This window comes from Temnothorax nylanderi, unplaced genomic scaffold (genome assembly GCF_030848795.1).
Source record: "Temnothorax nylanderi isolate EJ_2023f unplaced genomic scaffold, tnyl_v1.0 TNYL_tig0836_pilon, whole genome shotgun sequence".
Classification (NCBI taxonomy): Eukaryota; Metazoa; Arthropoda; class Insecta; order Hymenoptera; family Formicidae; genus Temnothorax; species Temnothorax nylanderi.
Genome location: NW_027249898.1, coordinates 18816 through 43096, shown reverse-complemented (window position 1 = coordinate 43096; position 24281 = coordinate 18816). Strand labels below are relative to the sequence as shown.

General features: G+C 40.3%; 3 protein-coding genes across 3 annotated transcripts; 1 reads left to right on the top strand and 2 right to left on the bottom strand.

Annotated features, from left to right (window-relative positions):
* Positions 1 to 905: 905 nt before the first annotated feature.
* On the bottom strand, positions 906 to 6029 carry LOC139785591 (uncharacterized). Its single transcript, XM_071724763.1, has 2 exons — positions 2952 to 6029; positions 906 to 2849 (listed from the first exon to the last, which is right to left on the bottom strand). The coding sequence occupies exons 1-2, from the start codon at positions 6027 to 6029 to the stop codon at positions 906 to 908; spliced, it is 5022 nt and encodes a 1673-aa protein (XP_071580864.1).
* Positions 6030 to 18691: 12662 nt separating this feature from the next.
* LOC139785590 (putative nuclease HARBI1) lies at positions 18692 to 20935 on the top strand. The gene is made up of 6 exons (XM_071724762.1): positions 18692 to 18891; positions 18981 to 19121; positions 19553 to 19574; positions 19653 to 19820; positions 19911 to 20231; positions 20771 to 20935. Exons 1-6 carry the CDS (start codon positions 18692 to 18694, stop codon positions 20933 to 20935), a joined length of 1017 nt encoding a protein of 338 aa, XP_071580863.1.
* Positions 20936 to 22124: 1189 nt separating this feature from the next.
* LOC139785589 (uncharacterized) lies at positions 22125 to 23900 on the bottom strand. Its single transcript, XM_071724761.1, has 4 exons — positions 23876 to 23900; positions 23338 to 23591; positions 22947 to 23100; positions 22125 to 22252 (listed from the first exon to the last, which is right to left on the bottom strand). The coding sequence occupies exons 1-4, from the start codon at positions 23898 to 23900 to the stop codon at positions 22125 to 22127; spliced, it is 561 nt and encodes a 186-aa protein (XP_071580862.1).
* Positions 23901 to 24281: the final 381 nt, after the last annotated feature.

The window sequence follows — 24281 nt, the reverse complement described above, 5'->3', positions numbered from 1 at the left end:
CGAGTGCGATAGCAAAGCGGTATAGAACAGCGGTGAACTAGCGGTGATCTGCGAGCGAAATCCTATCCCGCGGCGCTGCGGCGGTCTTTTATCACCTCCGCGGTGATGCTCCCTCCAAGCAGATCACCGATGATTTCGGGCGGGTGATTGGCCCTCGGCGGCCTACGTCATCGCGTTGACGTCACCGTTTTCACGTGCCGAGTAGAAGTGCTCGTTGCTTGTTTTTGGCAGCGGTGTTTATGGCATGAACTTTCTCCCTTGTTGGCGCGGTAGCGTGACTTTGTTATTGCCGAGCGAATGTCAGCAAATATTCCAGAATGCGACTGAGAGAAAATCCATGCCATGATCTGCTAATAATTATAGCGGTTTCTTTAAAGGCGAGCGAACCCCGACATGCAAAAGTCTCAATATATGCTGCTATCAAACGCGATTTCCGGCAGAGTAGCGCAATCTCAAACATCCCGCCCGCCTCGTCATGCTTGACGAAACAAGACGGTGTGCTCGATGGGGCGCCCGACGTCGCGGCGAGAAGAATCGATGTACTATCGATGTACGATCGATTTGCATGATCGCGATTTCGGCACGTGGTGCTGGCGAGCAATGGCGGCGCTGTGCGGCTGCGCACGCGCAGTGTCACAACGCGCGGTGATCTCGAGCGAGACACATAAACATTGACGCGACGTGTTCTGATGTGATATACGTGAAAAGTGATGTGACGTGAATACAAATTGTCGAACGCACGTTGAGTTGAGGCGGAAGGCTGAAATGCGCGATTCCGTACGGTGAACTTTAGACAGTGGCGGAAGGCCCACAAAGACAATTAACCATTGGCGGAGGGCCGATAATAATTAAACATTGGCGGAAGGCCGATAATGTCGATTGAGCGACAGTAAGTGTCGATGGGCTCACGCATCCGTCGGCGGCGGCTGGTCCTTGATCCAGGGAAGTAGCACGAGCTTGCACAGTGGGCGCACGAGCTCAGAGGTGGATGTCCGGATCGTTGCAACTCGGACCACGCCATCATCTCCGGGGTGCAGTTGCACAATTCGGGCAAGAGGCCATCGACTCGGTGGAGTGATCTCGGAGCGTACCAGGCACAGGGCACCCACGTCAGGAGCGTCCTCGGTTTTGTGCCACTTCGGCCGGGCTGTCATCCCGTGGATGTATTTGCGCGACCATCGAGACCAGAAATGATCGCGCATTTTCTGAATGTGCTGCCACCGGGATAGCGTGCCGTCGGCAGTCTCTTCGAGTGACGGTTCGGGCACGGCCAGCAGGGGGGCACCGATCAGGAAGTGCCCCGGTGTGAGTGCAGAAATGTCGTCCGGATCGTCGGACAAAGCCTGGAGTGGTCGGGAGTTCAGGCAGGCTTCGACTTGTGCGAGGAAAGTGGACATTTCCTCGAAAGTGAGCGTGCTCTCCCCGATGACTCTTTTAAGGTGGTGCTTGGTGGACTTTACAGCGGCCTCCCAAAGCCCGCCGAAGTGTGGTGCGGCAGGCGGATTGAAGTGCCACTTCACTCCTTCGAAGGTGGCGAAGTTGGCGATGCGTCGGCCGTCGGCGGATGAGGCGCGGAAGAGGTCTTGCAGGACTCGGTCAGCGCCGACGAAATTGGTGCCACAGTCCGAGTAAACCTCCTCACAGAGGCCTCGACGTGCTGTGAAGCGACGGAATGCCGCCAGAAATGCATCCGTCGTATAGTCGGAGACCACATTGAGATGCACGGCCTTGGAGCAGAGGCAGACGAACACGGCGATGAAGGCCTTGTGGGCCTTGTGCCCTCGTCCCCGGCTCGTGCGGATGAGAATGGGGCCGGCGTAGTCCAAGCCGGTCCGGAGGAACGGGCGCGCTGGAGTGACTCGTCCTCGCGGAAGATTTCCCATAGGCGGCTGCGGGGTGGACGCTCGCCATCGTGTGCACGTGACGCACCGGTGCAGCATCTGCTTGACTACGGTCCGACCTCGAGGGATCCAAAATCGAAGGCGAAGGAGCCCGCGAGTGAGCTGCACTCCCCCGTGAAGCGTTCGACGGTGGCAGGAGTCGATTAGCAATCGAGTGAGCCACGAGGATGGTGGAGCGATCATCGGGTGCTTCTCATCGTGAGCCAGCGGTGCGTGCTTCAGGCGTCCTCCTACTCGCAACACCCCGTGGTTATCCAGGAACGGATTCAAGCTCACCAGTGGACTTTTTAGTGGTACAGTGCGGTGGGAAGTGACTGCGGTGACTTCGGCGGCGTAGTGCAGCCTTTGCACTACGCGGAGCCACAGAGACAGTGCCTTGTCGACCTCGTCCGGTTGAAGCGTGAGCGCCGTGCGGGCGGCGGAATGTCGCCATCGAGAGCACCAGGCCGTGACTCTCAGTAGACGGTGCAGGGATGAGAACCTGAGGAGCATGTCAGGCTCGGCTTCAACCTTCTCGGCGGCTTGCACCACTACTCTTTGTTCGGGCATCTGGTCTGCAGGCAGTTCAGAATCCTCGTTCGGCCAGTGAGAGGAGTCCTTCTGGAGCCAGGCTGGACCCGTCCACCACAAGGGGTGGTGCAGTAGTTCACTTGGTGCGATTCCCCTGGAGGCGCAGTCGGCTGGATTGTCCCGCCCCGGGACGTGTCGCCATTGAGCGTCGGGAAGCTGCAGCTGGATGTGAGCCACGCGGTTTGCGACGAAGGTCTTCCAGCGGGAGGAGTGCCCTCGAATCCACTGCAGTGTGGTCTTAGAATCTGACCAGAGAAAGACAGGTGCTGTGGACAGACTTAAAGTGGTGCGATAATGTTCTACAAGATCGGTGAGCGACGCGGCGGCACACAGTTCGAGGCGCGCCAGAGACACTTGTTTTACAGGTGCCACTTTGCTCTAGGCGGCCAGAATGTGCACTGCATGGAAGTTGCCTGAGGAGACGCGGAGGTACACGACGGCGGCGTATCCTCATTCGGATGCGTCGGCGAAGCCGTGCACTTCCAAGTGCTGGTTCTCGGCGCCAGTGCCAAGCCAGCGGGTCACGCGGAGGCCTTCGAGCGAGGGAAGTTCCTTGAAGAGGAGCTCCCAGCGGTGAGCGTCGGAGGACGGGAGCGGAGTGTCCCAGTCCAGTTGTTGCAGCCACGCGGACTGGATTAGAATCTTGGCGCGGATTATAACAGGAGCGAGCCATCCCAGCGGGTCGAAGAGACGTGCGGTTTCCGCGAGGACGCGTCGTTTGGTGTATTGAGTGATCGTGCGCGGGTGTATCACGAACGCGAAACTGTCCTCGCTCGGGTACCAGAGGAGACCCAACGTGGTCTGGCTTTCGCTCTGCCACGAGTGCGGTTCTTGGAACAGGCGGTGTTCCCTGGGGATGCCCTCTAAGGCTTCCTCGCAATTCGACGACCACTTCCGAAGCGGAAACCCGCCCGCCATGCAGAGCTCGCGAAGTTCAGTCTGTAACGCGATCGCGCCGGGTATTGTGTCCGTCCCAGTCTGGATATCGTCGACGTAGCGATCCTCGAGCAGTGCGACGGCGCCCTGCGGATATCGTGCCTTCTCGTCGTTGGCCAACTGAATGAGTGATCGGATCGCGAGAAACGGCGAACACGCGAGGCCGTACGTCACCGTGTTCAGGAGTAGTTCGCGCAGTAGCTCGGTCAACTTACGTCTCCATAAGATTCTCTGGAATCCGCGGTCTTTAGGATGCACGAGGATTTGACGATACATTTGTTTAATGTCCGACACGAGTGCTACGCGGTACCGGCGCCAACGCGTGATCACGTCGGCGAGCGCGGGCAGGAGATTAGCGCCAACGTGCAAGTGGGAGTTCAACAATTCACCGGACTTCGTGCGTTGCGACCCGTTGAACACCACTCTGAGCTTGGTGGTGGAGCTGGCCTCCTTGAACACTCCGTGGTGTGGTAAGTAGCACTTTCCTGTTGCGTTGTCGTTGGAACTGCTCACCTCCGTCATATGTTGCAGGTCCTCGTATTCTTGCATGAAGGCTCGGTAGAGCTCACCGAATCGCGAGTCCTGGTCGCATCGTCGCTCCATGGTTGACAGCAGGCGCTCCGCCGGCTTGCGAGTTTCAGCCAGGCTCGTTGGAGCTTTCCTGAACGGGAGTCTCACGACGTACCGTCCGGTGGCCGTCCGTTCGTGGGTGCGCACGAAGATCTCCTCGCATTCTTTCTCTTCGGGCGTGAGAGCGGCGGGAGAGGAGACGTCGGTTTCCTGCTCCCAGAAGCGGCGCACTAGGTCGACTAGCTCGTGGTCGGCAGTGCATTGAAGGGAGCTGCGGTGCCCCTCGGTTGCACCACCGCCCCCCGAGAGGATCCAACCAAGGACCGTCTTTTTCGCGATGGGCGTTTGCGGTCCGCCTTTGCGGATACCGTCTTCAAAGATGGTGGAGCAGACTTCCGCTCCGAGGAGTATCTCGACTGGATCGTTATCCAGGAACTGCGGGTCGGCCAGAGGAAGTCCCTGAATGTGCGGCCACGCTGGAGCGCGCCTCGTAGTCGAGCCCTGATACAACGAGAGACGCGGCAGCACGAACGCGACGGCGGAAATTGTAGACCCGGTCGTGTTGGAAGTGAGGTTCACTGTTACCTTCCCGCGGGTCGATCCCGATTTTGAACCGCCGATCCCGAAGATTGACACGGCGGAGTAAGAGCGTTTAAGGCGGAGCTGTTGAGCCAGAGATTCCGAGATGATTGACACCTCGGATCCCTGATCGATGAGAGCTCTCGCGGCGTGTGGCTCTCCATAGCGGTCGGCGACTATCACCCGCGCGGTTGCCAGGAGAATTGCCTTACTATCGTCGGCTTGACGCACTGCGGATAGTGCGCTGACCTCTGCAGGTTTCGTCTCTGCCGGTTTCGGCACGGTGACCTGAGCCTCGTGGAGCATCGTGTGATGTCGAGATTTGCACGTTAAACAAGTCTTTGTCGATTGGCACTTCGCGATCAGATGATTGCCGAGACAGTTATAGCACAACCGAGTGGTTTCTACGAAGGATTTGCGCTCGCTGGCCGGCTTGGCCTTGAACTCGTGACAAGTCATTAGAGTGTGTTTTCCCTTACACAACGCGCACTGTAAGTCGGAACTGTGTTTCGCGACGTGAGTTTTCGCGGATCGTGACGATTCTGAGACTTTAGATGCGGGTTTCGGTTTCGCGGCATTGAGTGTCAGTGTGCGTTTGGTTATGAAGTCCGTGAGTTTAGTGTGATTCGGTGGATCTACGGAGTCGCAGATGGAAGACTCCCACTCGAGACGCGTGCGCGGATCAAAGAGCTCGACTACGAGGTGGTTGAAGAGGTCCATCCCGTGGGACTCGATAGGCCGGCCGATGTTCTCCTGCGCGTTTACAGCGGTCGTGACGGCGTTGAAGATTCGACTAAGTTCCTCGGCGGTATCCCCCTTCATCTTCGCGACGGCGGTGAACGTTGCAAAGTTGGAGCGTATCAACTCCCTTTTGTTCTCATAGTGCTTGCCTAAGATCGCCCATGCGCGGCCGTAATTGTCTCCGGTTACGTTTAACGACCGAATTAATTTTTCAGCTGGACCCTTTAAGCACGACCGAAGATAATGGAGGCGCTCGACGTTTGAGATGGCTGAGTTTTGACCGATGACCGACTGGAAGAGGTCACGAAACGACGGCCAGTCTTCATACGCGCCCGAGAAATGCGGCAAGTTAATGCGAGGCAACGAGGTCTTTGGAGCGCGTTCGCTCCCCTGCTCTGACGCCGGGACGGACGTGGGAGCCGCCGCGGCTTTGAAGCGTTTCGCCTGTTCGGACAGGACGCTACGCTGAAGCACGTAAGCACTCTCGGCGAGGTCGAGTAAATCAGATTTGGCGTACTCACTCTCAGCGTAGCGGTCCTTGTAGCAGGCTCGAACAAGGTCATGCTGACTCTCGAACTTTGCCCAATGGTCGTCGAGGATGCGAATGCGAGTCTCGATGGCAGAGAGGTTGATGTTCGCCTGACCCATTTTCTTCAAATTGTCGACGGCCTTGGAGATGCGTACGTAGAGTTCGTGTTGGCTGTTCAGCATGGCGCTCTGGTCGAGACTCATGGTGTCTTCTATTTTAGGCACTCCCGATCGCGGTTGCCGGCGATGATCCAGCTCGAAGGACCAGAATGTTCGAGAGCCCGCGGTAGCGCGAGATAGCGCGAGGTAGAGGACGACCACAAATAACGACGCAGCAAGTAACCGAAAAATAAAGTGTGTATTTACAAGTATATATGTACAGAGTTCGTTTTCTTGTAGAGAAAGGAAGCCGTGAGCGCGCACAGAGTTTAGCACGGCAACGGCGGCGGAAGCTATCAAGCTAGCGAATGCGTGTTGCAACGCGACAGGCGGCGTTAAGCGGTTTGCAAAAGCGGTCGAAGGCAAAAAGCAAGCGAGTGCGATAGCAAAGCGGTATAGAACAGCGGTGAACTAGCGGTGATCTACGAGCGAAATCTTATCCCGCGGCGCTGCGGCGGTCTTTTATCACCTCCGCGGTGATGCTCCCTCCAAGCAGATCACCGATGATTTCGGGCGGGTGATTGGCCCTCGGCGGCCTACGTCATCGCGTTGACGTCACCGTTTTCACGTGCCGAGTAGAAGTGCTCGTTGCTTGTTTTCGGCAGCGGTGTTTATGGCATGAACTTTCTCCCTTGTTGGCGCGGTAGCGTGACTTTGTTATTGCCGAGCGAATGTCAGCGAATATTCCAGAATGCGACTGAGAGAAAATCCATGCCATGATCTGCTAATAATTATAGCGGTTTCTTTAAAGGCGAGCGAACCCCGACATGCAAAAGTCTCAATATATGCTGCTATCAAACGCGATTTCCGGCAGAGTAGCGCAATCTCAAACAGCAAAGCAACACTGAGTGTCTGTTTAAACTTATTTCTCGGATGCATCGCAATTACATTGATTGGCAATAATAGTGTTAAATTCTTTTATAATGACGATATGTGTTCGTTGTAGCACTTATGCGTATTAAAATGATCGATCCACTCTGATGAATGATGAATGAGTAGCATGACTCATGTGTTGAGAACCAATCATTAAAATGATATGACATTAATTAACATTTTTTATGCAACACGTTATATTATACATATTTGTCTATTTATCAAGAATTTGAGATATAGGAAAAATATATATATCATGTATTTGCACCATAAAAAGAACAACGGTGACAATCCAGGCAAAGAACTGGAAGGAAATATCAAACAAAAATATACTCCGTCTGAAATTTTATAGCTTTGTTTAAGCTAAATTTCTACCTAAAGTATTATGAATGATATTAAAGACTAACCTTACGAATAAAATCGTAGCCAAAGTAAAACAGACCCAATCCGCTAAACTTTAATGGCCGTAGTAATATTTGCAAAACAAATTGGGCAATCTGCATTATATAATAAAGCAATTTTTATTCAAATATTCCTAAACTAAATAAAGATTGTTTAGAATTGAGAGATGGTGATATAAAAGACTATATCTTACCTCTTTGCGTACCTCGGCAAAACCGACAAGATTTGTCAATCTATTGACAACGTTCTTGGTCTTTCGCGCCTGAAACATATATAATAGAATTAATTATATTGATTTACATATATAATAATACACTGTATTGTTTTTAATAATAATTGAGTTAATTTTTTTTATAAAGAAATTTTTAAATCTTTTACGACTGAAAAAGTTTATCTTTGTAACATTAAAATTTACTTTGCTGCGATTATTATTCAAATTTTTTAATCTTTTAGAAAGATCGAAGATTATGTCATGTAACTTTTTTATTTACTTGTAAATATAATTTACTTGTAAATATAATTTTGTTAATCCACTGAAAATATTTACCTTAACGCTAACACTTTCGCATATATGATTCAATGAAATAAGTTTCATTAAAAATATGATAACCCACATGTTGATAGAAAGCAATATTTTTAGTGTTATATCATCTTCGTACACTTCTTTCAGGTGTAATATTATGTAGTATAGAAAAAATAAAACAATCCACTTAAGGCAACGAAATAAGATATTATTTGCAAAGTCATTTGCATTCCAAAGAAGCCATTTATATCGTGAGCTATTCAACAAAGTTCCAAATGCAGATGCCTAGAAATTTACATAAATAACAAATAAATTTTAAGAAGAAACATTAGAGGAGATTGAGGCTAAATGATCCCAGGAGTATGTTGCTCACGTTGCTTTTTTAGTGTTAATTTTGAGTGATTTTACTAACAGTAAAAATAAAAGTTACAAATTTTAAGTAACATCGAAGGAAAGGGAGACGTAAAAAGAAGGAAGATAAGAGAGATAAGTGATTTCGAAGTACAACAGATAGTATAAGTGAATAAAAGAGAGAAGGAGGACATGTAAAATGTATATATGAAATGAAAAAAGAGCATTTTTATCTTTTTCTAACTCTTAAAACTGGAAAAGAATAAAAAATAAGTTGAACCGATATAATAACTTACGATAATTCCTTCGCGTAAACGGGATTGATCTCCTCGGCATCAGCTCCCTGCCGTCAATATATAACTTGCATTCCGCTTCTGCATAATCGACGATACATGCCCATTTCATGGCATCTAGCCTTAGCATCTTTGTGATATCGTCATCATTAGGATTTTCTTCGTATCCTATCTTCTGAAGAAACCCATCGAAAATTCTTGATATGTATAACTAGATGACATTCAGAGCACTGGGCAAAAATCACATAACATTCAGAGCACTGGGCAGAAATCACATATATATTATATATATATATATATATTCACGCCAAACCGCATATATAACATGTTATTTTTACATTTAGGAAAATTATTTCATATTAACTCAATAGGCGTTAAACTTGCATACATACATAGGGAACTTTCCAGCAAGTGACACAAGCCGACACAAACGTCGTTCTATCTTTCTTTTTTGGCAATGAGTAACAAAGACAAAACGATACCTGTGTCGACTTGTGTCGCTTGCTGGAAAGCTTCCATAAGTGAATCTCGCGTTTTATGTAAAATTTTGTAAGAAACCGGTAATCTAACCTATACTACATTTACGCGAGCGTTACTTAATTCTGTATAGTAACTTACAAAAACGATACGATAACTTACGATAATTCCTTCGCGTAAACGGGAACGCGCGGCCGCAATTGCGCGGCAGAAACGCCTCGTATGAACAGGCTCCTTGATCTCAGTATTAGCTCCCTGCCGTCAATATCAATCAATATATATATCTCTTGTATATATATCTCCGTCAATATCAATCAATATATATATAGGTTAACCTGTATGTAATAAACACTCACGTAAACGTAGTATAGTATAAACAGTATAAAACAATTACCTTGAATTAATCGTCGCGTTGCGTAAAGAGTCACGGTCGGTCTCGCTCCGCGCGTACTTGGCGCGAGACACTACCGTGTCTCTTGATTGATAGGCTGATCTTCAAATTCAATATATTCTATAATTGGAGCAATGCGTGTAGTAGCTCAGACACTATCTTATGAGGTTAGATTTATTATAATTATTTTAATTACTATAATTTTGAGAGAAAGATATAGAATTTCTGATTATATAATATGACAGATGAATTTTTGATATTTAATATCATTATTTCCTTTATTTTTAGTATTTTTTATGAGAGTATTAGCGGAGTTAAATCGTAGACCTATAGATTTTGTAGAGGAAGAATCAGAGTTAGTTTCAGGGTTTAACATTGAATATTTTAGAAGGGGATTTGCTTTGATTTTTATGGCGGAGTATGGTATAATTATTTTTTTTAGATATGTAATGTTATTGTTATTTACAAATATTTATTTAAATATAAATTTAATGTGTTTATTTTTAAATATTGTGATTTTATTAGTTATTTTTATGCGAGGACTTTTACCTCGAATGCGGTATGATAAGTTAATATATTTATGTTGAAAAATTATTTTGCCTTTAGTATTAAATTATATAATTTTGGTTATAGGGTTTAAATTTATATTTATAATAGTAATTTATGAAAAAATTAATAGAAAGTTTGAATTTCTTTTTTATATTTTCAAAATATATTCTTAAACAAGATCATTAATTAAATTTATTTATTTATAAATAAGTTAGTTTTTTTCAAGAATAGTGACATCAGGGAAGAATAATAAAATATAGGAAGTAGGAAGATGAAAAAAATTGGCTAATAGAGATAAAAGTATTTTCAATAACTTGGGCTCCTGCTCAAGTTAAAATCATAAAGTTATTAATGAATAGTCAAAATAATAATTGAGAGGGCGGTCTTCAAGGCATATGTCAAGGATTAATTAAGGAAAGGGTGTAAAGGATTAAAATAGAAGTTAAAAGGGCCAGGACTCCTCCTAGTTTATTAGGGATAGATCGTAGAATGGCGTAAGCAAATAGAAAATATCACTCGGGTTGAATATGAATAGGAGTAATTATAGGATTAGCAGGGGTAAAGTTATCTGGATCTCTGAAAATATATGGGTATTGGAAAATTAAGATTGAGTAAACTGTTAGGAATAATATGAAACCGAATATATCCTTAAAGGAAAAATAAATATGGAAGGGGATTTTGTAGGAATTACTGTTAATTCCTAGAGGATTTGAAGAGCCAGTTATGTGAAGAAAATATAAATGTGTAATTACTATTATTAGGATGATAAATGGGAGGATAAAATGTATAGAATAGAATCGATTTAGTGTTGCATTATTAATTGAAAATCCCCCTCAAATTCATATTACGATTATTTGACCTATGTAAGGAATAGTGGATACTAGGTTTGTAATTACTGTGGCTCCTCAGTAAGATATTTGGCCTCACGGTAGAACGTAGCCCAGGAAGGCTGTTGCTATAGAAATTAAAAAAATTCTTACTCCAATTATTCAAGTATCGATTAGTTTGAAAGAATTATAGTAGATTCCTCGGGCGATGTGGGTATATATACAAATAAAAAAAAGAAGCACCATTAATATGAATATTATGTATTAATCATCCATTTGAAATATTTTGTATAATATGAATAATACTTGAAAATGCAAGTTGATTATTGGGGCAGTAGTGTAGTGATAAAAAGAATCCTCTAATAATTTGAATGAATAAAAATATTCCTAATAAGGAACCAAAATTTCATCAATAAGAAATATTGAGGGGAGTGGGTAGTTTTAATAAGGATTTTTTAATAACATTAGTAAGTTTATTCATATTTGTTTAAGAAATCTTTCGTAGGGAGGATGATTTGATGGTACATAATTTGATAATAATAAATATAGCGATTAGTAGAAAGAATATACATAAGAATGTAAAATTATTGTAAGGGTATGTGTAGATTATGAATAAATTTTTAAATATTTCTTGGTTAAAGGTAGAAAAAATTTGTGTTTCTATGTAAGAATGTAAGGGTCAGGCATTATTTTTAAAATTAGTATATCTTAAATAATAGAAAAAGATTAGATTGATAATAAAATTAATTAATATAATAAAATTTATGGAGAATTTATTTTGGACATTAGTAATAAGACTTGAGAAGTAAAGAAAAATAATTAATAAGCCACTAATTATGATTAAAAACAATAAAATAGAGTATATAGGGTTAGGTTGTCATAGTGAAATTATTAGACAAATTGAGAAGGTATCAATAAGAATTAGTAAAATTATGAGAATAGGGTGAGGTTGAATGTTCATTAGTATATGTAGGATTAAAAATAATAAAATTATAAAAAAAATATAAAAAAAAAGTATTTTTGGCATAATTATTTATTAATATGGGTTAATTTAATAATGAGATTTTATTGTAGGAACAAAATATAGTTTATAAAGAATATTAATTTTGGAGATTAAAGGTATAATATTTGCTCGGGGGGGTGTGAATCGCCCCGGATTCGCGAATGGTCTAAAGCGTGTAGCGATAACTCGAAGGACCAGAGGGACCATTCCCTCACGAGATGCAACGACATGCAAAACGAAAGCGAAAACGCGAGCGAAAACAATGCAAAGCCAAGCGATTCACCGTTCGTTGCCCGTTGCCCTCTCGGATGGTGTTCTCTCGTCTCTCTCTCTATTCCTCTCTCCTTCGTCCTTCCCTCGGGTAAGTCCTCCGTTGTAAGCGAGGAGGCGAGCCGGCATGCAAGCAGGCAAGGCACGATAAACAAGCAAGCAGTGCAGGAAGGTAGGCAAGGCCCGAGATAGACAGGCGAGCGGTGCAGCGGACAGAACAGGCAAGCAAAGCACGAGCTCGAAGGGAGTCGACTCCTCGTGCTCCAAAAATGTGAGTGTTGACGAGTTCGCGTTCGAACAGCGAATGTGTGCTCCGGTACTCCATCGTCTCACGCACCTGCGAATTGCGGCGCGAGCGAGTACCAACTTTTCCAGCAATTGGGCGGGCCACCCGCGGGCGGGCAGCACGAGTCGGGTGAGTCGCGCGAGTGTTGCCTATTTATCGCGATCCGCCAACGTCTCGCGCGAGTCACGAATTACGATTTTGGTGTTACCGACGGTAACGTTTCGACCAATGTACGCTAATAATACATGCAACTTATTAACTAGTATATACAACTAACACTAATACCCGTATTCATAGTCCTTCCTTATTTTGAGGATAAAGGAAGCCTTCATGAAGGATTCCTTGAATCTCCAAGGCTGCCTTGTTTCACAAATGGATCTCGAGTCTTCCTTCTAGAAGGAGGGAATATTTTAGGGATTTTTAGTAACTTACTGAAGGCAGCATCGTTTTATGATGTTTGCAACTAATTTCATGTAATATAAAAATTTTGTTGTATCGTAGTGATCGTGAAAGCTGTGATAAGCTGTGATAAATTTTGCAATAATAATGAATAAAGATAAAAGTACAAACGTTCATTATACGGAGCACGAAAGAATGCTTTTGGCGCAGCTCATTAGTGAAGAAAAAGTAATAGAATGTAAGAAAACCGGTGCGTCAGATTTAAAAGATAAGACGGATGTATGGGAAAGGATAACCAAAAAATATGCAAGCCAAGGTTGTACGCCTCGCACTAGTAAACAATTAAAAAAATGTTGGGACAATATGAAACAGAGGTACGTGATAATATCATTGATAATTAATAGGGGTATTCAAATAAGTTAAAGTTTAACGGTTTGACAGGTTATGTCGGGTTAAAGTCGAGTAAAAAGTTAATTAATTAACTTTGGGCGCGCTACTCTTTAAGGTTAAGCAAAATACACAAGTGACTCATTAACCTATCACATTAATCTTTGGGTTAAAAGTTTAAAAATTAACTTTTTACCCGACTTTAACCCGATATAACCTGTCAAACCGTTAAACTCTAACTTATTTGAATACCCCTAATTAGTTTTTATATACTTTTCTTCCAAGTGTATAGTCCTTATCTATTATGTATATTTCTATATTTGGTTTCTATTATATTTTCATATCTATTACCTCATTAATTAATTATTTCAGAAAACGAAAAATAACCACGGCAATCCGGCACGAACGACTTATGACAGGTGGAGGTCCTGCACCAGTACAGCCGAAGGACCCAGTGATAGAATTCATGGATGCAACAAATTCAAATATTGATGTCGAAATTGATTGTCCATTTGACAGCACGGCAGTATTTGAGAAAGAATGTAAGCACTATATACATATAGGTTTCCACTTAGTAATACAAGTCAACACAAGCATCATTCTATCTTTATTCTCATAGAATGTAGATCAAAGATAGAGTGAGGCTTGTGTTGTCTTGTATTGCTAAATGAAAAGCATTCATAGTTTCTATTTTTCTTTTATATTACAAAAGTCATTTTTGATATTTTACTTTTAGATAATATAAAGATGGATACGATGGATTCTACAAAAAAAACATTGATTATTGAATGTGAAAGTGAGAAAGAAGAGGACGATAATGTCGATGAAGTTACATATGATCAAAGCATTCAATCTATGTCTCGCAACATATCATTGGAAAAAATGGGTACTTCAAAAATTAAGAACATACAGGTATTGAAAAAGCTCATGAATTCGGTTAATATTAGTTATTAATATTAGTTAATATAAATTAGATTTATGATAATGTAATAAATTAATAACAATAAAATACTAATGATAGTATAATTGGTTTTCAGAGTATCCGTGACGAAAGGGAACTAAAGTTAACAAAAATTTGAGAAGCAATTGAACAGCAGCGGGAGCCGCATGCTAAAGGAATGAAGATTGCTGATATAGAAGAATAAATGAAAAAACTTGCACATCGCTTCCTTATAGTTTTTAAGTGTGCAAGTAGAAACCTGCACATTGCTTCCTCTATGGGTGCGTTCGGGGAGACGCTATTAACGCTACCAACGCAAACGCTACCAGGACTGTTCGTAGAGCCAATTGCGCAATAGTGATAGTGAGTTCTATGAACAGTCATAGCGTTAGCGTTGGTAGCGAGCTCCCCGAACGCACCCTAGTGTTTGCGTTGGTAGTTTTGATAGCGTCTCCCTGAACGTATTCAATAGAGGTATTCAAATAAGAAGTTTAACAGTTTGACAGGTTATGTTGTGACCGAACATTTGATCAAGGATCCGTAGGACTTACTTGGATGTAGTATTTTATGGTCGCCACTGTGTTTTCCAAGCGATCACACAGAACGCTGATATTCTCAATCACCTTGATCGAGAAGCTTCCTTCCTTCCTTCTTGGAATGTTATCTTCCGGCTGCGTGGCTCGTCACGTTTTTCGGCACGATGTCGTTCGACAAGGGCACGTACTCGCACTCGGTTCGCGTTTCAGATAATGTTATCAGAGGATAGGAAATGTGAATGAACTTTTAGATTTGTATTTAACAATAACAAAAATAAAATATATTTGTTTCGGCACAAAGTACACGAAATAGAGAATTATCTCTGTAACTGGTGACGGATGTTAACCGGGTACAATCCCGAGTCTCACACTCTACTCGCTTTATAAAACACGCTTCGCGAAAAACTATCTTTCCACTTGAGCGTATCGCAAGATATTTCCGAGTGATTTTATATGGAATAACCGACGTTCGTTCGACGATTTCCCAGGGAAAGATAGACTCTCGACTAACTGTCGATGGATTTACCGTCCACGGACTGACTACGAGCGTTCGCTCGAGCTGGCTTATATACCCTCCCTGGGCTGGTGTTCCCACCCACAGGCTCTCAACCAATGAGAATCGGTTGCGAAGCCCGCATTCGCTTTCTCTCTCTATCATGCAGTCGACTGGTCTGAACACGCTCGACGTAAACAAGATATCAAATTACCTCGCTGGCTCGAAGCTCGCGGCTTGCATCAAAGCAATGGAATTTTAATTGATTCTACGAAAAGACATGCGACTACATGACCAACAAGATTTATTCCTTTAGCAAACAAATATATGTTAATAAAATTTGATGAATCCTGCGAATATCGTTCCCGACATTATTCTTATTCCTTTTTCCCTAATGTATACATTCTTGCACGCTATACAATAAGTACGGATGTTCCTGCTCATTACATAATTATCTAATCCCGTATGTACATTCGTTCATGCATACACTCTCTTTTTCTTTTCAGATTCATCACGCTGGCTCTAAGATTCTTCAGGATTCACCAGGTAAGTATCGGTAAGTATGTAATAATTACACTTTCTCCCTTTTGGACAAAGCAACGTAAAACGCTTGTAATTCTTGTAAAAGGTATCCAACGTATTTATATCTGTCTACGTCACATGATTCCATCGTTAATATTTATCTAACATGCTTAATTCGAAATATCACGTAACTGACCTATGACAACGCAATAATTATATACGCATCTAAATGCAATTTTAACTCGATATATGTCTCTCTTTTGTCACAACAATGCATTCTATGCAATAAAATCCGCATATATCTCAATAATTAATTATCTCGTAAAAATAATAAATTTCTTTAATATCGACTCGAATTGAGTAATCAACGGCTCGTTGGATTCGTTTTACCTTTCTGAACTTATATCTATTGATAAAATATAAAATATACGCCAATTACGGATTTTGACCCTAACGAGTGCATTTCTTAATTAATGCCTCAAAATGAATTTAAATAACACAGGATGGTTTCTCACATCCCTCTGAACATGAATCTATCGAAATATCACGAAAATATTCGATAATTAACAATTTTGCAAAATTTTGTGAAAATCCGTAATTATGGAAAAATTCAAAGTTTTTTCCCATAGGTGACTTTGATTGGTCCCTCTGAACACAAATATCAAATAAAAACTTTAAAAAATCACTTAATACGAGTTTTGACCCCGAATGGTCATTTTCTTAATTATGATGAAATTTGCACAAGTAACGTCAGATTCTCTTTCCATGTGTCCTAGGGAACACGTATATATCGTTGAATCATCATAATTCGACTTAACAACAAATTTCACCATTTTATTGAAAATCTTTAAATAATCGAAAATATCAGAATTAAACTATATAGATCACCTCCAGGGATCATTAGAAATCGTTTAAGACGATTCGCAACTCGATCGGTCGCTTATTGACAAAGTGCACCCTAAATGGTGAAAACTCGTAATAATGAAAAATATCGAAATTAAAGTATATGGGCAGTCTCTCTGGGACTAGACAAATTGTTTAAGCCCTTAAAAATCAAAATCGCATCATAAATGGCGAAGTTGCCGCCGAGGGGTGAAATCTTTAAATAACGTTAAAAATCTCAAATAAACTATACAGGCGGTCTCTCTAGGATCTAACTAGACGTTTAAAACCTTATTTCGCTAAATCGCATCACAATTGGCAAAGTCGATCCAAAAGTGTCAAAATTCGAAATATTGCGATTTCTTAGAAATAAACTATATAGGCTCGTTCCTTGAGACGATACGAATGTGTCCATGCTCTTCTTTTATCAAAATTATCCAAACTAAAGATTTTTATAGAAAAGTGTCAATTTTGTAAATATCGATCCTAAATCGACAATTGACATTTATCTGATGTCTGGTAACCATGAATGATCGAAATCTATCGTTATCCGCGCGAATTTATCCTTCTATCGATTAATCAGCTGATCGCGCTTAACTCGCATCTGATGGTAAAGTTACGGTATATCGATCACATTTGGACTCGTCTCGATTCACTCTACGCGAATCTATCGAAAAATGTCTTTAATAGACGTCGCTTTACGCTATTGGCCTATTTCGTCGCGAAATCTCCTTTCTGGCCAAATAATATTAAAATAATCGATTTCGACTCTAAACGTCGAATAAAATAAAATATAATCGTCGGATGCTCCGTACATCCTTATGAGCTATCGCGCCCTATCAGTCTTGTCAAAATTATAAAATAATTATGATCGTGCATTACGATCACGCGATAAGTTTCACCTTCTACGTGTGACGTTATTCTTATCGTTATGAAACTATATCTAGTCATTACTATAATACTTAGCTCGTTTGGAAGAGCTCTTGGTTATTATCAACTCAAAAGAATATATGAATATATTAGAATAAATCAATAGTGACAAGAGTCACTCGCTCAGTTCGTCGACCAACCTCTACTGTTGCGTCTCCGACGTCTCGGCGTTGTCCGGCTTGATCAGCTGACTGCTCTGCATCAGCTGTTCCGCGTCTGGCGCCTCGCTGTCACTGCTTTCCAATGGAATTGTGATATCAAGGCTAGTGTCGTTGTCATTCGGATCAACCTCGGGAATGGGAGTCGAGGAACGTATTTGCGGGTCTATGGATTTACTCGCCGCCTTGGTTTTAACGGGTTCTCTCGTCGGTGTTGCCTCTCGTCCCTCCGTGCTTTGGCTCGATCTCTGGGTGGTCATCGCGGTAACGTATGGAGTCGATGAAGCCGTCTGAATTTTGACAGGCGGTTTCAATGTCAGGTTAAATTTGATGTAAAAAGTTAATTAATTAATTAAGTTAATTAATTAACTTTGGGCACGCTACTCTTTAAGGTTATGCAAAATACATAAGTGACTCATTAACCTGTCACATTAATCTTTGGCATAACCTGTTGACATAACCTATCAAACCGTTAAACTAACTTATTTGAATACCCATAATAGTACGCAGTTCTCTCGATTTCTCCGGGGCGAAGATTTCTCCAGCTCATTTTTAGGTGGAAAAGCAATTTGTAAGTACATACGTCTGTATGTTACAAGTGGATTTGCCATTTATTCGAAAACGGGACTTGCTTCTGGAGTCGCTGTGCAAAAAAGCAAAGAAATGTATTTCAATAAGAAATATATGTAACGTTTAAACATATTACATGCAAAACATAATTATTATTTAAAGAATTTTATAATAATAGACATATTGCTTAATCATTAAAATATATAAAAAATTATATTTATTATTTCATTTTCCACATGAACAAAAATTAATTTGCATTATTTCATCATTGCTACTATTTTTATATTTATTTCTCTATTATATAAGAATAAAGAAGATAAATCAATATATAACATTAAGATAAGAAATGACAGTAATAAAAGAACGGTAACAAATAAGAAATGAAATGTGCTGACTACATTTATAACTATAAAAATTATAATAATATAGTTTCAGTTAATGGCAAAGAATGGTACTAATAGATATTTTTTATACGAAAAATAAATTATATTTTCGTGTTTTCTTGTTTTATTTTTTTTAGGTACTGTTATTCGAAGTAGACATACAACACAGTTTCTGCACGAGAAAAAAGCTCCTCTCGGTTGTGCGTCGTTTCCTTGTCGGTGTGTAATACTCATTGTCAGTCTCAAGTCTATAAAGAATAAAATGCAACAAGATCGCAAAAAGATTGTTGTAACAGCAGTATCGCTTATAGTGCAAGAATTAGAGTTTTCATCGTCTGAAAGCGATGATGAAGAATTACAATTAATTGGAAGAAACCCAAGAAGAACTGTAACAAGAATCGAAAATTATGTAGAAGAGTTAATACCAAAATTGACAAAAAAAGAATTTAAAGCTCATTTCAGGTATGAATTACTAATATATAAAATTTCTAAAAAAATAAATAAATAATATGTATATTATATAATATGTGTGTTATGTGTATATAATTTAGGATGTTACCTGAAACTTGCAATTACATTCTGTCTCGTATTGAGCACAGACTACACAGAATAACAAATGGAACCCCTATGATTTCTCCGCGAACGCAATTCTTGTTGGCCTTATGGAGGATGGCTACCCCAGATTCCTTTCGGTAAGTTATTATAATTTTTTGTAATGTCCGGTTGTTATTGACATCTGTGTGTTTGATAATAAAAATATAAACTGTTACTTTTATTATTGTGCTGTATACAGAATTTTCTTTACGTATATATGCAGGGTAAAGCACTTAAAATTACTACCTTAAATATCTTCGCTATTTTTAGTGATACGAAAAAATTATTCTTACAAAAGTTATACCACATTAAGAAGATATGCTATGCTGTGCAATGATTTTTCTTTGAAAAAGTGAAGTTTAACGAAATTTAGTATTTTATTTAAAAGTGTCAAAATATTTTGTAAACTATTTTTTATTTTTGAAATATATAATTTTCGATTGTTTTGCCTTACCTTGTATATATCAATGTCAGTGTAACTATGATCAAATCTTTAATTCAGTTTTTATGTCTATTTCTTTATGTTTAGTTCAATATGTGAACGCTTTAACGTTGGTAGAAGCACCTCACTATATATTACAAGACGTGTTGTAAAGGCACTCATTGAGCTTGCGCCTATTATTATTAAGTGGCCTACAGGTGAAAGGGTAGACGAAGTGTGGGCAGGATTCGAAAACACGAGTGGTTTTCCGAAAGTTATTGGCGCTATAGATGGCACCCACATAAACATACCAGCTCCAAAAAAGTACCCTGAATCTTACGTCAATCGGAAAGGTCACCATTCCATTCAACTTCAAGTATGTTTCATGTTTTATTTTAAATTTTTCCATTATATTTTTAATTACATTTTGTAATTATTTATTTGTAATGTTTTTCTTTTTGTTTAGGCTATCTGTGATCATAAGTGCCAGTTTATACATTGTTTTGTTGGAAATGTTGGATCCGTACATGATCAGCGAGTGTTCCGTCAATCTGAAGTGCAACATTACTTGGGTAATGTTACAAAATTTCCACAAGACAGCCACTTAGTCGGTGATCTGGCTTACAAATTGTATGAAAATTTAATGACACCATACCGAGACAATGGTCATTTAACAGAACGACAACGAAATTATAATTTCTGTCACTCTTCAGCGAGAATTGCCATTGAAAGAGCATTTGGAATGTTGAAAGGAAGATTCCGAAGTCTGTTGACTGTACTTGCAATGGTGCGAGTCGATCAAATTCCTGCAAACATTCTTGCTTGTTGCATATTGCACAATATTTGTTTAGAAAGAGATGACGCTCTTGATTTTGAAATAAATGATGTTGAGGCGATTGATGCAGCGGAAAATGCTATAAATGTTCTTGATGCACGTGCTGGTGCTGCCAAAAGAGATTTGCTGTGCGAAACATTAAGAATTAGACATGTCTAGCCGACCGTTAAGCGATTTATATACATTTTTGCAATTGCGATAGCATTGATACATTGTTCACTATTCTTTTTTGATACGCTTTTTAAGGTAAATCACACAATTCTCGCATGACGCTTTCGTTTTTGCTTCACGCTCGTAAGTTTGATACGAAATGCTCGTTGGGATGGAATAACATTATAATATATACGGGCGAAAGTTTCTTGAACTCGTGAAATTATTAGTTGTCATTGACATCCGCGTTTTCTGTCATAAAATTTTTGTAAACTTTCAAATAATTTTGTATCGAGAATTTACAAGTTTAGAGTGAAGATAACTTTTGATATCTTTTTCAGTCCTGCTCGCATTTTCCGTACATCTACTTCTTGGAGAACACTGGCCCAAAGATACAGATATTGAGAGTGAAATGGTTTTGCATTTCAACTGGCAGCAACGTGACCACCCGAGCAGGTGAGATCGCTACGCAGGAAGGAGATAAACACATGGTACGGGATTGCTGAATCTCGCTTGCCATTTTCATTTAATTATTAAAGGGGAGTGTCTGAGACGATACAAACGGAATGTAAAATTTTAGTTTTGCTAAAACTAGTATCACGTACGTCGCAGCTGTAATGGAAATTGTGGAATTGTAATTTTCAATTCACAAATTAGTTTGTTACTGAAACACTTATTTTGTTGAAGATCCTGTATGTTTTGGATGGAAGATCAAATGCGTATTGATGATGTATTGCGCTACATTAACGTGAAAGAGCGATAGCTACAATTACTTCTCCGATTAATTGTTTTGTTTTTATAGCGACACTAATTAGAATCAATTCCAATGCGAGTATCAAGTTTTTTTTTTAATTTTTTTTCTCATTTTATATTCTATTTCCAATAATTCTAAGTTATATATATGTAACAGCAGTTTCTCAAGAAATGTGTCACGCATATAGCAAACGTATTAAATTATATTACTTTTAAATTGTTAAATAAAATTACTGTTTAATCTGGATGTACAAGGAAATTAGTAAATTCCAAAATAAATCTTATAGTATGATTTTATTTTTGTGTTTACAGTTAATACAGAAACCCAATAGGGAAAAGTTATTACCTAATTTATTAAAATATCCATATATTCAACTTTGATATACTCTAAACATTTTAAATAAAGTACTCGTTTTTTTTTTTAAAGAATAGGAAATAATATAGTCTAAGGCTGATATTACATTAGTTGTAAGACAAATTTTTTGAAATTTTCTATTCTACAGCCGATCAACACATTTGAAAAATTCGTCATACGACAAATGTGATATCAGTCGAAGACAGTTTGTAGCTCACAAATAGTTTAATTGTAACAAAATTTTTAAATAACGCATATAATTAAGTTACTTATTAAAGTATAGTGTACAATACTTCTTCATCGTTTTTAGATTAAAATAATAAAATTAAATGCTCAAATTACGACTTCCAAAATTATCTGCCAGCGCTGAAAATCTATAATATATGTTACATGCATTATAGATTTTTAGCACTGGTAGTGAATTTTGGAACATAGTCTACATCTCGTCGCTTTCTAGATAAATAACTAAAAGAAAATAAAATAATTAATTGCTTATAAAAATATACGATTTTTCTCTATATTGCGTACAGATTCGGTTCGCGAGTATTGTACAACTTTATATAAGTAATGTTCTATAGTTATATATTCTACAGTTTGTCGATAAGTTTGTCCAGTTTCTCCAGCAGCTTATGTTTGACTTCCATCTTCTCCTTATGTCTCTTCTCTTTCTGTTCGTCATCTATTTTTTGGGAAACATCATTAGCCTTACGTTTAACTGTAAATGTACAAAAATATATATCTTTAGTCTTTTGTACTGAAAAGTGTATTGTGACTAAGGCCGGATTCACACCTTAGCAGAAAAACAGAAAGCACAAAGGCAGAGGCCCAATCAGAACTCTCACTTATAGTAAGCAGTATTTAATAGTATATACCTTCACACGGCATGTAATATTTGTGAAACATTGTTTTAATTGAAAACAATGTTCCACAAATATTACATGCCGTGTGGGCCAATACATATTGCCTATTATGATTGAGAGTTCTAATTTGCTTCTGCTTTTTTCTGCTAAGGTGTGAAGCCTAAGCCGGCCTAAGGCTGAGATCTTCTTATATATCCTATATCCGACAACGACATTGTCAGACGTAGGCTGCGGGATAAAAAATTTCCCGAATCTTTAGAAATTTTTTATCACGCAGTCAATCGCTACGTCCGACAATGTCATTGACGGATATATGAAATCTCAGCCTAAGGCTGATATTACATTTGTCGTATGACAAATTTTTTGAATGTGTTAATTGCAAAAAAAAAGTTCTTGAGTCTCTAGAAATTCTTTTCTATAGCCAGTCAACACGCTTGAAAAATTCGTCGTACGACAAATGTGATATCAGCCTGATGCTAAAATTTAAATTTAAGTATCACCAAAAGTCTGGACTCAAATTACGATTTGCGCAAATGCATATTGACTTACAAGGCACACTAATATTCACGTTGGAAGATTTTCCAAGGATATTTAAGTTGTGAGAAGAGCTAGGATTTTCTGTTTTAATCGTTTCTGCACCAGTGGAAGATAATGTACTCAAAGGTTCCATGTACGGTTTGTCTCCCAGAAGACTCTCCATCAGCTAAACAATTTATACAATTTCAAATAAAGTTATGTCTAAATAGGAAAGGTGGTTTTATTATAGTTTTATATACATGTGTACACTGCATTTCACGGATTGAGAGAGGAACTTTTTCAGTGTAGACTAATAAAACCAATCCGCTTAATCTCTGAACCAAGCATTAGTTTATCATTACACTACACCGAAAAATATATCAATCCCTGAAACGTGATATATGTACATACATTATACACTTACGTCCAAATATTTCCAGTCTCGCCTACCGTTTCCAGACTTTTTATTAAAATCCTTCACAGATTTATATGTGCGTTTCATAGTGTTTACCCGTGTACAGCATTGTCTGCCGGAAACCATGTAGCCTTTTTTAGTTAAAATTTGAGCAATTTGTTCCCATATTTTTTTATGGCTTACTTTTCCAAGATACATATCTTGTTCTCGTTGACGATATTCTTCTAAAAGAAGCAAAATAGCTTCATGAGACCATCTAAAATCTGTTTAACAAAGAAAAACATCAAGAGACACGGCAGTGTCTCGCGCCAAGTATACGCGGAGCGAGACCGACCGTGACTCTTTTACGCGACGCGACGGGTTGCGAGTATACGAGATGTTGAGATCTCGATAACGAGTGAACGGATCAAGTTCTAAGTAGGCTTGATCGATAGCTTGGGGTCGAATTAGGGGGGGGGGGTTTCTGTTATAATATTCCGCTACGTGCCTTACGAGCGGAGATATTGCGACGCAAAGTCCAAATGTTGAAAATTTTATTTTAAGATACTTTCTTCTACGTCGACCGCTCTCATCTCAATATAACATATATATAACAGAAAAATGTCACTTTCACTTTTTCGACACTGGCGGCTAACGGCGTTAGTATCGCAGCGCAGTGCAGTGCAGTGCAGACAGTGCGTTTAGCGCGCTGTCAGTCAGTTCATCAGTTATATCGCAGCGCAGTGCAGTGCAGTGCAGACAGTGCGTTTAGCGCGCTGTCAGTCAGTTCATCAGTTAACCTATCTCGTCGAGAGACACGGTAGTACGCGCGGAGCGAGACCGACCGTGACTCTTTACGCGACGCGACGATTAATTCAAGGTAATTGTTTTATTATGTAATTATCTCCTATTCTATATATTACTGTTACTTATTTTACTGTTTACTACGTTTACGCGAGTGTTTACATACAGGT

Bases quoted from the DNA above. Each gene is read 5' to 3' on its own strand.
- LOC139785591 (XM_071724763.1), bottom strand. From the start codon at position 6,029: ATGAGTCTCGACCAGAGCGCCATGCTGAACAGCCAACACGAACTCTAC. The intron at 2,850-2,951 runs GTGCACGGCTTC...CTGGCCGCCTAG, and splicing joins CCGAGAACCAGCACTTGGAA to AGCAAAGTGGCACCTGTAAA.
- LOC139785590 (XM_071724762.1), top strand. From the start codon at position 18,692: ATGCAACAAGATCGCAAAAAGATTGTTGTAACAGCAGTATCGCTTATA. The intron at 19,122-19,552 runs GTAAGTTATTAT...CTTTATGTTTAG, and splicing joins GCTACCCCAGATTCCTTTCG to TTCAATATGTGAACGCTTTA. The intron at 19,575-19,652 runs GTTGGTAGAAGC...ATTATTATTAAG, and splicing joins CAATATGTGAACGCTTTAAC to TGGCCTACAGGTGAAAGGGT.
- LOC139785589 (XM_071724761.1), bottom strand. From the start codon at position 23,900: ATGAGAGCGGTCGACGTAGAAGAAA. The intron at 23,592-23,875 runs GTATCTTAAAAT...TTTGTTAAACAG, and splicing joins AGCGGTCGACGTAGAAGAAA to ATTTTAGATGGTCTCATGAA. The intron at 23,101-23,337 runs GTAAGTGTATAA...TAAATTGTTTAG, and splicing joins GAGACTGGAAATATTTGGAC to CTGATGGAGAGTCTTCTGGG.